The sequence below is a fragment of the Anabrus simplex genome, chromosome 1, assembly GCF_040414725.1.
Source record: "Anabrus simplex isolate iqAnaSimp1 chromosome 1, ASM4041472v1, whole genome shotgun sequence".
Classification (NCBI taxonomy): domain Eukaryota; kingdom Metazoa; phylum Arthropoda; class Insecta; order Orthoptera; family Tettigoniidae; genus Anabrus; species Anabrus simplex.
Window position 1 is genome coordinate 729909903 of NC_090265.1, and position 13134 is coordinate 729923036.

A 13134-nucleotide genomic window follows, 5' to 3' on the forward strand; every position below is an offset into this window, starting at 1 on the left:
TATGGCAGCAGATACTCCTTACGTATGTTGCCAGAATTCCTGAAATGCCACAACATCTAAACTATCAATGACTTTTTAATATCCAATACCAGCAGAGGTACCAAAATTGGCCGAATGCTACTCGGCCAATTGGGATTGAAATTGATAGCTTGTAAAGAAAAACACATTATTATTCCAACTTGTTCAATACAGTCAGGTATGTCTTAAAGGAAACTTTAATAAGTAAATTCACATAATGGCTACATATTCTGGTCCCACTGGGCCTTCTTCAGCCTTGAAAAATATATAATAAAGTCTGCACACTCTAAAAACACAACACTAAAAGTTGTCGTGTCATTAAAAAACATGACCAGAAACCACCACTCAATTCTAGAAGTCTTTATGTATGAAAATTGTAAACAAGGTTATAGGTATCAATTTTTAAGGTAGCATAAAAATAATAGACGTGTAGGGAAATCTTGAGAAAATGACAATTAGAAAAAATGAAATATGTTGTCAATATGGAAAACAAAAGAAACACAGCAAAACATGAAACTGATAAGACTGCCAAGCAGGTCCGTTGTTAACTATGGCAAGGGAGGGGAAAGAGGAAATTGTGGGAGGGAGAAACTTTAAAATAATTGTGAAAGACAGGACGAGTTGCAACATGTTTTATCAGAAGGATTTTTAATGTCTTGGAAAGAACATTGGTTTGATCAGGAATTTCATTTAAACTAAAAATGGGGTTAATCCTTTGATCTAAATGGATGAAAATGCTATCATAGATGTTATGTAATTTGCTCTTATTTTCTCTATGAAGAATCAATAAATAAACAAATGTGAATTGGTGATGGAAATCTGACATATGTTCACTCATAGCTGACATGTTCGTCATAATGGATATTGAAATTTCTATCCGTTTGGCCAATGTAGCTTGAAGTGCAGTTTTGACATTTGTTTTGTAAACGCTGGTAATTTCACGACTGAAAAGTCGTAAATAGCTGGAATTTTACACAAATATTTAGCACAGCTGGATTTTTCACCAATAATTTTAGTCAAAAAAGTGTGTTAATTATGTGATTAAATAAAGTAAAAGCTGTTGTTATCCAAAATTGAAATTTACTTCCCAGTCTCTGGGGGTGGGAAGTGCCAATTAAGGATTTCAATGAAAAAGGCCTTGTAGCTCTTTTCTGTATCTTCTCATTTAGGGCAGACTTGAAGGAAAAGACAATGACTGAAACATTCTCCTACACAAAGTAATAAAAGAAAGCAACCAGCATACTATATTTCCTCAATAACCACATATACATTATAAAAAGTAGCAGTGAGATCTTTTACACATAGAACAGACAATGACATTCAATTGAGAGGCCTCTCCTCGCCACGGATAGCTCGATACTTGTTCAGTTCGTTAGGGAAGACTCCGTTGAGTTCCACCATGAGGTGGGCCTTGAACTTGCGATAAGCATCGATCTTTCCCTTAACTTGTTCATTCTTAGCCAGAGCTTTCTCGATACAATCTTTGGTGTAGAGCTGGGGGTTGCGGCCTTGGTCTATGTAGCTGCAACAAAACAAAGCACACAAGACAAATGAATGTCGTATTTCCAAAAACAACACACACCAAAAATAATTATCTAACTGTCATCTCAGTTTGTGCGGCATTGCCAATACCAGGTGTATGTATAAGTTTTTGCCACTTTTTGTGGTAAAGAAAACACATAATTTTCAAGGGAAATTCATTTTTTGTTTATTCAAAATATTGGCCATCGGCTTCTACACACTTCACCCATATTTCAGGTAAGTAATGAATACCATGCCAGACAAATTTCTTGTCTTTTGCGGCAAACCATTCGTCAAGCCATTTTCCAACTTCCTCGAAATTGTTGAAGTGCTACTCTGTGAGCGCATGCCCAACTGATGCGAAGAGCTGATAGTCAGATGGCATCAGGTCGGGGAAGTACGGCGGGTGCAGTAGGATGTCTCATCCAAGAGATCGATTTCAAGGTGTCTTTCACTGGTTTTGCTGTGAGAGACGGCGCAGTCGTGTAACAAAATCACTTTGCCACGTCTTCTGGCCCAATCCGGTCGTCTTTCGATCAATGCGTTGTTGGCAATAGCGTTGTGCAATAATGGTTTCGCTGGGCTTCAAAAGTTTACAATACACAATACAGCTCTGGTCCCACCAGACACAAAGCATGGTCTTCTTGCCACATTTAAATTATTGAAACCATGTATCACATGTTCCAATCAATGCAGCGTGTTCACCGTATGAATCTACCAGCAAATGATGATTTTCCACAGCCTTTTTCTTTTGATTAAATAAGAAAATCAATGCATGCCACAAATGTTCTTTTTCAGTCATAAACGTCGACATGATCACTGAACAATTACAACACAGACACTAGTGTTTGGCGGACTTGAATCGTGTGTGTTGGCAGGTTGACGTATGTGTCAAATTCATACATTGCGCACTGTTCGCTGTCGCCATGTCTTAGTGAAACTGGAAAAGACCTATGCATACACCTAGTACAGTACATACGGTGCACTATCATCAGGGAAAAAACAAAAAAAACCACTTATTTTTGCAATAACATGTCTCAGCATGGATTTATTATTAAAAGCTAACATACAGGGACAGTTAATATATATTCATCCATGAGAGGAGATGTAAATTCCTCTAGTTATTTCATCATGTGGCTGCTTGGCTGAGTGGTCAGAGGGCCCCAGGATCGATTCCCTGCCGGGTTTGTGTTAATTCCTCAAGTTCAGAGACTTGGTATTTGTCTTAACACACTTCTCTTCACTTACACACCACAGAAACATTAACCATTCTCTATTAACACTATTCAAAGAGAAAAAATGGAAGGGATTTGTTTGTAGTATTTAGGACGATTGCCCTGCACCGGCGAGTCTTTGGATCCCTGTTCAATTCTGTTTAACCCAATAATGAATGAAAATCCTGCAATCTACCTACTTTCCATTTTACATATTTATTACTTCCTAATTTATGGGCTTTCAAACATGACAAATATAACCCCCCCCCAGGCCCTTAACACTCTTGAAAGGGCTTTGACCTGCCCAGCGACCACGGCTCAGCCTGAAGGTCTGCAGATAACGAGGGGCCATGTGGTCAGCATGACGCATCCTCCCAGCCGTCATTCTTGGCTTTCAAGACCGGGGCTGCCATCGCACTGTCAAATAGCTACTCAATTCTAATCACATAGGCCGAGTGGACCTCGGAACCAGCCCTCAGGTCGAGAGAAAAATCCCTGACCTGGCCGGGAATTGAACCCGGGGCCTCCGGGTGAGAGGCAGGCATGCTACCCCTACACCACTGAGCCGGCTGACAAATATAAACAGTGTTGAAAATAATAATGAACAGTGGTTGTTAAAGTGGGTTGTAAAATTTGAAGCAACCACTTGATTGCTAATATTGATACATCTAGAAGGATGCAACTAGGAACCCCAAGATTTTGCAGATGTTTCACACTGTTCCCATGATACCAATGAACAGTTGAACAACTTCCATTAGAAATTCTGTAAATGTGTTTGAAATATTCTATTGTTGGCTCACAGATGGCTCTCTTTTCACTTCAAATCCAATAGTTGGATCCAGGAACACCTACTGTGTTTACAGTAATTCGACTATTGCTCCCAGGCGACCGGTTCAAACATTATTTATGCTATTTTCCAATCCCTTCACCTTGAAATCAATGCTGTCATCCAATGTCCCTTTTTACCTATTTCAACGGGATTCAGTTCACAAAGGTATGGACGCAAGCTATACAAACAACTGCTCCATGTCTTCAGCAGTCAACAATGAACTGATTTCACACAGAAAATACAACACTGAGTAACTCTTTTAAGATAGTCATCTGAATATGGGATATTTTTTTATAGTCAGCCATTCCCTAATATCTTCCTAACAGGTTTTGCAACTGGGGATAGTTTCCATATTTTTCAGTGAGAGGATGCAATCTTGGTTTAGTGATGCTTACTAGCTGATCTGATCTCTGAAACACTGTATTTCATTGCGGTGGTCAGCAGATGTTACTTGTTGCTAAGAAAACATGTTTCACTCTTTTTACACAGCAACAATACAAATCGTGGTCCTAGAACAACAGGCCCCTTAAGACCAGTGGATAACTAAGCCAAGAAAGTATCTTAGGTACTTTTGTTGTTATTATTATTATTATTATTATTATTGTTACCGCGTTTTTGTGGTAGCTAAGCATGAAAGAAGGTGCTGGGTGGTGAATAGGTCTCAAGCTACTAAAGAGAAATTAAATTTTAAAATTTAACAAGGTTATATTTTCTTTTCAAAATTAGGTAACAACAAATAGAACAGGTACTTAGTAGCCGAAATACAACTTGAAATGTACAATTACAGGGATTAAAGAGTTTGGGCTTCGAGCCCTGAAAACACAATTCTTGAGCAACTAGCTCAACTTTACGATATACCAATTTCAACAAAAGGGGCAGAAGACCCCACTCAAACCCTGGAGCCCAAGCTCCAAATTACACAGCAAAGCCTCCTCGAGGCATACAATTCTCAGTTTTAGAAAAGAGCCACTCGCTCTTAAAGTTAAGCCTCTCCCAGACCACACCAAACTCAACTTTCAAGTTGTCCTCAAAGGACATATACACAGGGGTAAAATACCCAACCTACTGAGGTCTATTAGGTGAGAAAAGATTCATACATGACCTCTAAAATACAACTTGAGAGGAGACGAACTTGCACTCCTAATACACTTTGCTTTTAAAACCTAATCTGGCTCTGGGCCACTAACGCAAGGGCTAATCCCATACTACAGAGGTGACTTAGAGAAGAACACTTTACATTACATACACGAAGAAAAGTTTGAGAAAATAAGTTCACCTCAAAACGAATGTGAGTGGGAGCTCGAGAGGGTTAGCACTCTCTATCCCAATATGTAACTTTACAAGAAAAGAAGAAAAGAGTAGTTACATTTTAGGAAAAGGTTACATGATGGAAAACGCTTCGAACCCGCCGCGAGAGTTAAACTGCCGACCTAGCAAGAAAAGAAGATATTAATAGGCCATTACCTGGTAGTAGATCGCTGCCGAGGAAAGAGGCGCTTCCCGCCTCCTGCTATGTACTTAATACACTGAAAGATGGAACAGAAGTGGCCCGGAGACCCCAAAATCAGCAGTTTATATCCTCTCGCGGAAGATTCTAGGTGTTAGGGGAAATAAAACACCCTCCCTCAAAGTTTTTATTGGGTAGGACCCCGCAACAGATTCAAGTTGGGGAAAGATACACCAGATTGGTCAGAAATTAATTAAAAAAATTCGTGATTGGATACATTCAAAACAAGGGGAAGAAAGGGGTAAATATTGCCAACTTAAACAATGACAGAAAGAAATTTAACAAAGAACAAACTCCTGAAATTAAATTTTCTCCAACAAAATAGTTCTTTGACTCCGCACTAGGGTGCACTATTGTTGATCTTCAGTAGTGTCCTCTAGAAGAGAAAGTTCACACTTCTTAATACAAGCGAAACAAAAACACATCAAAAGTGACACAGTTCAAAAACTCAAAATTTTCCACGTGGTGACATCTTCTGAGAAAGTAGAGAATCAATAGAATAGATAAAGTTCAACCTTCCTCCAGAAGAGGAGTTTCAACTGGCGCAACTTTTAAATAAACAGAGTAGAGGTGTACCGCCCGGTACAGACCTCCCCCCCCAAAAGTTCCTCCAAGGGGTAACACAGAAGAACATAAACTTTGTTTCCAAAATAAGGTCCAAGTTTTGATGTTGATATTAAGATTAATGGCGGAAGCATTTATAAGATTTTAGTAATTTGGTTGGTTGTAATTTCAAAATTTTGTTGTTGCCGGTGCAGTAAGGTTTTTATGTTTGTAGAATTTGTATTTCTGAAGATAAACTTTTACTACTTAAAGGTGAAGAAAAATTTTGCAATGTCCGCCAAATATTGTTGTTAAATTCCCAAATGTAATTATTGCTTATGGTGACTGTCCATGTAGTTGATGTAGATTGAGTCGGATGGCCAGACCGGCCGTTGCAGCTTGCGTCCAACGGAGGCCGCTCGGACCCCTCAAGTACCCTGAGATACCGCTCGCCCGCACTATGAGGGGAGCAGAGGTGTTGAAGTACGCCGCGCCCGCGGTGAACAGATACAGGCTGCGGGCATGTAGCAGGTCGTGCGCCGCACATCAGCCTTGGCCGGGAGGTGAGCTCCGGCTCGCCGTGCACATGTCGTCCTCGCTGGAGAGGAGGGGGCCCATCCCCCTCCCCAGTCGCTGCACGGCGCTGCGCGGCCGCGGGGGCGCTGAAACATTAAAGCTAGGCGGCAGAATTGTGTTGGACAATTATTTTCTTTGAGGGTACAGGCTTGTAGAGAGAGTGAGGGGCCAGCGGCGTGCAGATATTCATGGTATTCATTACGCCACTGTGTAGAGAGGAGCAGGAGACGGGAGCGTGGTAATGGCCGTGGCAAGAACAGGATGGCAGTTTAACGGGTCGGGGCAGGTTTTACATAAGGCTTACATCTAAAACCAAAATATTACAGAAGGGGCAGAATGCCTTAAAAGTGAACTCAAAAAAAAAAAATATAACCTTCATATCCTTTCAAAATAATATGAAGCAAGTTAACACAAAATTACACCGGTTTCACCTGGGACAGGTGAACCCTAAATATCCTCTCGGTGGCTGGATTACTTAACAATAAGGTAACCGGCGTAAGAAAATCGAGAATGATACAAGGCCCATGAAATCTGGGGGCAAGCTTGCCCGCGGGAACAAAATTTTTGACCATAACCTGGTCACCTACCTTCAAAGTGGTGGGTCTCCGTCCACGATCATACCTTTCCCTAACCTTTTCATGAGACACTTTAAGATTAGCTTTAGCCTTCTTCCAAAGATCTTTAATGTTGTCCGGATCTATTGTCTCGGGCAGAATGTCATTCAGAGACCAGAGGTTAGAGAGCGGCGTGTTGGGAACGAACTTAAACATCAAAGAAGCTGGAGTAAATTTGTGAGATTCATGAACCGCCGAATTCAAAGCAAAAGCTAACCAATGCAGGGACGTGTCCCACCTAGAATGATCTTCATGATGATAGGCAATAAGTGCGGACCTGAGATTGCGGTTAACCCGTTCAGCCAGAGATGGTTGAGGGTAATAAGCAGATGTAGTTACATGAGAGATGGACAAGTCAAAACAGAATTTACGAAACAGATTTGATGTAAAAGCTTTAGCATTATCAGATACAATGTATTGGCATGGACCAAAAGAAGCAAAAATAGAATTTAGGCAAGTAATGGTGGACTGAGCGGTAGCCAGCTTAGTCGGAAATAACCAGGAAAATCTTGTAAAACCATCTACACACACAAAGATGAACTTGTTGGTATTACCCTTTGACTGGGGGAAGGGTCCCACATAATCGATATACAGGCGTTCCATGGGGCGCGACGCTTGATGAGAAGACAAAAGGCCTACTTTAGTGGACATGGTGGGTTTACTGATCAAACAAGATTTACAAGCTTTTACAAGTTCTCGAATTTCACCGTCCATACCTTTCCATATGAACATTTCACGAATCTTTTCACGAGTTTTAAAGATTCCAAGATGCCCCCCCAATGGGGTCTCATGATAGTATTTGAAGATCATAGGTACAAGAACCGCTGGAACAACAACTTTCATCAACTTATCATGCCTCGAAGGGCAACATAGAACACCATTCCTCAGAACATAAGGGACAACATGTTCCCCAGAAGAAAGGGTTTCCATTATAGGAGCCAGCGTCGGATCTTCACGTTGGTATTTCTCAATATCCCTAAAAAGCATGGGAGCACCTGTTAAGATGGCATTAACACCAGATAGTATGGACTCGGAAGGTGATGAACTATCGACCTGTTCGTGGGTCTCGACGTCGTTATGAAACATACGGCTGAGTCCATCAGCAACAACATTTTCGGTACCTCTGATATGTCGTACATCAAATTGGAAGGCAGAAATACGGATGGCCCAACGGGCTATACGACCAGTACGACGCGGCCTACCTAAGACCCAGCTTAAGGCTTGATTATCTGTCTCCAGGTCGAATTTGACATGTTCCAGATAGAGACGGAACTTTTCTAAGGCGAATAAGACTGCCAACCCTTCGAGCTCATAGATGGAATACTTGGCTTCTTGAACCGATAGAGTCCTAGATGCATAGGCGATGGGACGCCTCCCTAGTTCAGTCTCTTGAAGAAGGACTGCAGCTACAGCTGACGACGACGCGTCCGTTTGGACGATGAATTTCTTCGAGAAATCAGGCATAGCAAGTACAGGGGCATTACAGAGAGCTAATTTAAGATCTTCGAAAGCGGCTTGTTGAGAAGGTCCCCACTCGAATTTGATGCCTTTCCTACGAAGAAGGTTTAAGGGCGCCGCTCTATTAGCGAAGTTAGGAATAAACTTCCTGAAGAAATTCACCATACCAATGAATCTAGCGATACCTTTGATGTCCTTAGGAGGTTTAAAATCACGGATGGCCTGTGTTCTAGAATGATCGACTGCTACACCATCAGGTGACACAATATGCCCTAGGAATGACATAGAGGGCTTAGCAAAGGCAACCTTGGACAACTTAACAGTTAACCCAGCCTTACGAAGGCGATTGAGAACTTCTCGCAAATGATCTAGATGTTCTTCAAAGGTTTCGGAAAATACGACGACATCATCCAAGTAGTGATATAAGTACTCAAATTTGATGTCGGAAAAGACCCTATCTAGTAGCCTAGTGAGCACAGCTGCCCCCGTGGGGAGCCCGAAAGGCACGCGGTTGTATTCATATAAATTCCAGTCCGTGGCAAACGCTGTAAGATGTTTAGACTCTTCGGCAAGGGGAATTTGATTATAGGCCTGATTCAAGTCCAAGATGGTGAAGAACTTGGCCTTACGAAACCATGAAAAGCAAGAATGAAGGTCGGGAAGGGGCACAGATTGCAACACCACCTTCCGATTGAGAGCCCTGTAATCAATGACAGGCCTGAAGCCTCCTTGGGGTTTCGGGACTAGAAAAATAGGCGAAGAATACGCTGACTTAGAGGGCCTAATAATACCATCCTTCAACATCTGATCGATGATTTCTTTCAGAGCCTTCATTTTAGGTGGAGATAGCCTATACGGTGGAAAACGGACAGGAATTGAATCCGTGACCTCAATTTTGTATTCAATAAGGTCAGTAACACCAAGAGTATCAGAGAACACCTCGGGAAACGACTGACACAGTTTCCGAATACTATCAGCCTGCTCCTCAGGTAGATGTCTAAGGTCTAACAACATCTCATCCTGGGTAGGCGAAATAGATGAACATGATACAGAATTACACTTTAACAAGGGAATTCTACAATTGGACGCAAATTTGAATATGCACGACCTACCCTGGAGATCGAGCACAAGACCAGTGTGAGAAATGAAGTCCGCTCCCAATATGATGGGGCAAGACAAACGCTTGGCCACAAACAATTTGATCTTCCATGTAAATTTAAAAACCCGAATTTTGACATGTATGGAACCTAGAATTTCTAATGGAGATGAATTAGCCGAAACATATTGAACAGGAGAAGAGACATAGTCAGGGAGTTTACAAACAGATTTCAATTTAGAATACCAATCAGCCGAAATAATGGAACAAACACTGCCTGAATCTAAGAGAGCTGTTATAGGCTCGTTATTTAACTCAATCTTAAGAAAAGGAACAGGTGCGGGGGTATCCGCCGCAATCCTAAGACACTCTTTAGGGCATTCAAAAGATGAATTTGAAGGCTGGTCGTTCTCTGCATTTACAACCTGTTTACTAGGGGCTAAGTCTCGGGAAGATGGATTAGTCGGCTCAGCCGACGCCACTAGTCACTTTTTATTATTGGAATAGCTGGAATTTGCACCAGAAGTTGAGCAGGAGGGGGTGCTATTTGAGTTTGGGCAATTCTTGGCGATATGTGAGAAGGCCCCACACTTAAAACAGCCTTGTGATGACCCTACTCCATTCCTTGTCCCACTTGACTTGATCAGAGGACACTTATTCCGCAGATGGTCAGGCGACCCACAAGCATAACATTTACGGGGATTGACTGGTCGGCGAGGTGGAGGCCGAGTGTTACTAAAGGAAGGCGGGGGTTCTTTCGCCACACGCAAGGAATCGGCATACCTAACTCCTTCCGCAGAGACGGCTAATGCTTCCAGTTCAGAGAAGGTTTGCGGGCACGCCGCGAAACACAAATATGACCTGTAGGGTGGTGAAATCCCTTCAACAATAGCTTGCACGATCTGATCCTCAGGGAAGTGGAGAGCAAACACCCTAGTATAAAACTTAATATCTTGGATGAAGTCTGCCAGGTTTTCATCCAAGCGCTGTACCCGATAATAGTATTTCTGAATAAGGGAGGACCTGGCCCTAGCCGGGATGAAGTTAGCTAGCAAATGGGCGTGGAAATCCTCAATAGAAGATTGCTCGGCAATGGCTCTAACTATTTTGTCAGATAGAACACCAATAGCATAAGGATAGATAATTTGCAAAATTTGACATGGGGAAAGAGAAAACACAAGGGCATGATCCTGAAATTCCACTAGAAATCTTAAAAATGAAATTACGTCACTGGTGGTGTTGACGGAAAACTTAGAGATACCTCTAAGCAACATTGCCAATGGATGAGGCAAGCTGCTGAACCCAGGTGACATAGTCGTTAAAGGTTTCAAGGGCAAGGAAGTTAATTCAGAGCGGATGTTACTCAATGATGCACGGCGTTCAGATTCGTTGTTCGATGGGGCAGAGATAGTTTGAGCAGCAACTGTTATCCTATTGACTTCTCCCTGAGGAGGCTCTTCCTCGTTACCTACATTCACCGTGGCGGGTTGATCAGTTTTGGGAGGAGCTTCGCCGGTTAGCAATTGAGTGACCTTATTAGACAATTCCGAAATAGTTTCAAGGAGCGTATTAGCTTGCTTCCTCTGAACGTCATTCACCTTTAGAGACAATAGATCATTAACTCTATTTGCAAAGTGATACAGCCTGCCTTGCACACGCTTAATTTGATTAGGAGATGGATCGTTTTCATCAAAAAAGCTGACTACCGATGCTAGCCCAGTAATATTCTCGACAATCGTGGAAAGAGAGTCGTCAATTTCTTTCTCTCCCAAATTGGGGATGGAAATGGGCAAATCAAGGGACTCTCTAAGCTTGTTAGTGTCTATTGCAACCGTGCCTCCAGATTGAACGTTTCTGATAGTTAACTCATATATCAACTCCTCTTTGCGCAAGTAGTTAAGGAGGAGAACATCGCGAGGGCCGGGCATGATGACAGAACAATTTTGAAAAACTCAAAAAATTCCAGCAACTGAGAAAATTGTTAGAATTCGAATCAAAGCAATGTTTAGCCGTCAAAAGGGGCTAAATTGAGACCCATTCAACCACGCTCTGCTACCACTTGTTACCGCGTTTTTGTGGTAGCTAAGCATGAAAGAAGGTGCTGGGTGGTGAATAGGTCTCAAGCTACTAAAGAGAAATTAAATTTTAAAATTTAACAAGGTTATATTTTCTTTTCAAAATTAGGTAACAACAAATAGAACAGGTACTTAGTAGCCGAAATACAACTTGAAATGTACAATTACAGGGATTAAAGAGTTTGGGCTTCGAGCCCTGAAAACACAATTCTTGAGCAACTAGCTCAACTTTACGATATACCAATTTCAACAAAAGGGGCAGAAGACCCCACTCAAACCCTGGAGCCCAAGCTCCAAATTACACAGCAAAGCCTCCTCGAGGCATACAATTCTCAGTTTTAGAAAAGAGCCACTCGCTCTTAAAGTTAAGCCTCTCCCAGACCACACCAAACTCAACTTTCAAGTTGTCCTCAAAGGACATATACACAGGGGTAAAATACCCAACCTACTGAGGTCTATTAGGTGAGAAAAGATTCATACATGACCTCTAAAATACAACTTGAGAGGAGACGAACTTGCACTCCTAATACACTTTGCTTTTAAAACCTAATCTGGCTCTGGGCCACTAACGCAAGGGCTAATCCCATACTACAGAGGTGACTTAGAGAAGAACACTTTACATTACATACACGAAGAAAAGTTTGAGAAAATAAGTTCACCTCAAAACGAATGTGAGTGGGAGCTCGAGAGGGTTAGCACTCTCTATCCCAATATGTAACTTTACAAGAAAAGAAGAAAAGAGTAGTTACATTTTAGGAAAAGGTTACATGATGGAAAACGCTTCGAACCCGCCGCGAGAGTTAAACTGCCGACCTAGCAAGAAAAGAAGATATTAATAGGCCATTACCTGGTAGTAGATCGCTGCCGAGGAAAGAGGCGCTTCCCGCCTCCTGCTATGTACTTAATACACTGAAAGATGGAACAGAAGTGGCCCGGAGACCCCAAAATCAGCAGTTTATATCCTCTCGCGGAAGATTCTAGGTGTTAGGGGAAATAAAACACCCTCCCTCAAAGTTTTTATTGGGTAGGACCCCGCAACAGATTCAAGTTGGGGAAAGATACACCAGATTGGTCAGAAATTAATTAAAAAAATTCGTGATTGGATACATTCAAAACAAGGGGAAGAAAGGGGTAAATATTGCCAACTTAAACAATGACAGAAAGAAATTTAACAAAGAACAAACTCCTGAAATTAAATTTTCTCCAACAAAATAGTTCTTTGACTCCGCACTAGGGTGCACTATTGTTGATCTTCAGTAGTGTCCTCTAGAAGAGAAAGTTCACACTTCTTAATACAAGCGAAACAAAAACACATCAAAAGTGACACAGTTCAAAAACTCAAAATTTTCCACGTGGTGACATCTTCTGAGAAAGTAGAGAATCAATAGAATAGATAAAGTTCAACCTTCCTCCAGAAGAGGAGTTTCAACTGGCGCAACTTTTAAATAAACAGAGTAGAGGTGTACCGCCCGGTACAATTATTATTATTATTATTATTAATTTAAGTCCACTAAGGAGCACTGATGAAGGAGGTAAGTTATGAATACCATGCCAGAAAAATTGCTTGTCTCTTGCTGCAAACCATTCGTCAAGCCATTTTCCAAATTCCTTGAAATTCTTGAAGTGCTACTCTGTGAGCGCATGTCCAATTGATGCGAAGAGCTGAGAGTCAGATGGCATCAG

At 41.7% G+C, this 13134-nt stretch overlaps 1 protein-coding gene across 1 annotated transcript in view; it reads right to left on the reverse strand.

The window, feature by feature from the left end:
- Window positions 1-1236: 1236 nt before the first annotated feature.
- The window catches only part of MED10 (mediator complex subunit 10), a 45873-nt gene continuing 33975 nt past the window's right edge, over window positions 1237-13134 (reverse strand). The window contains exon 3 of the mRNA XM_067136098.2: window positions 1237-1540. Coding sequence (XP_066992199.1) covers window positions 1339-1540 — 202 coding nt within the window. The 3' untranslated portion in view covers window positions 1237-1338. The remainder of the gene's footprint in view (window positions 1541-13134) is intronic.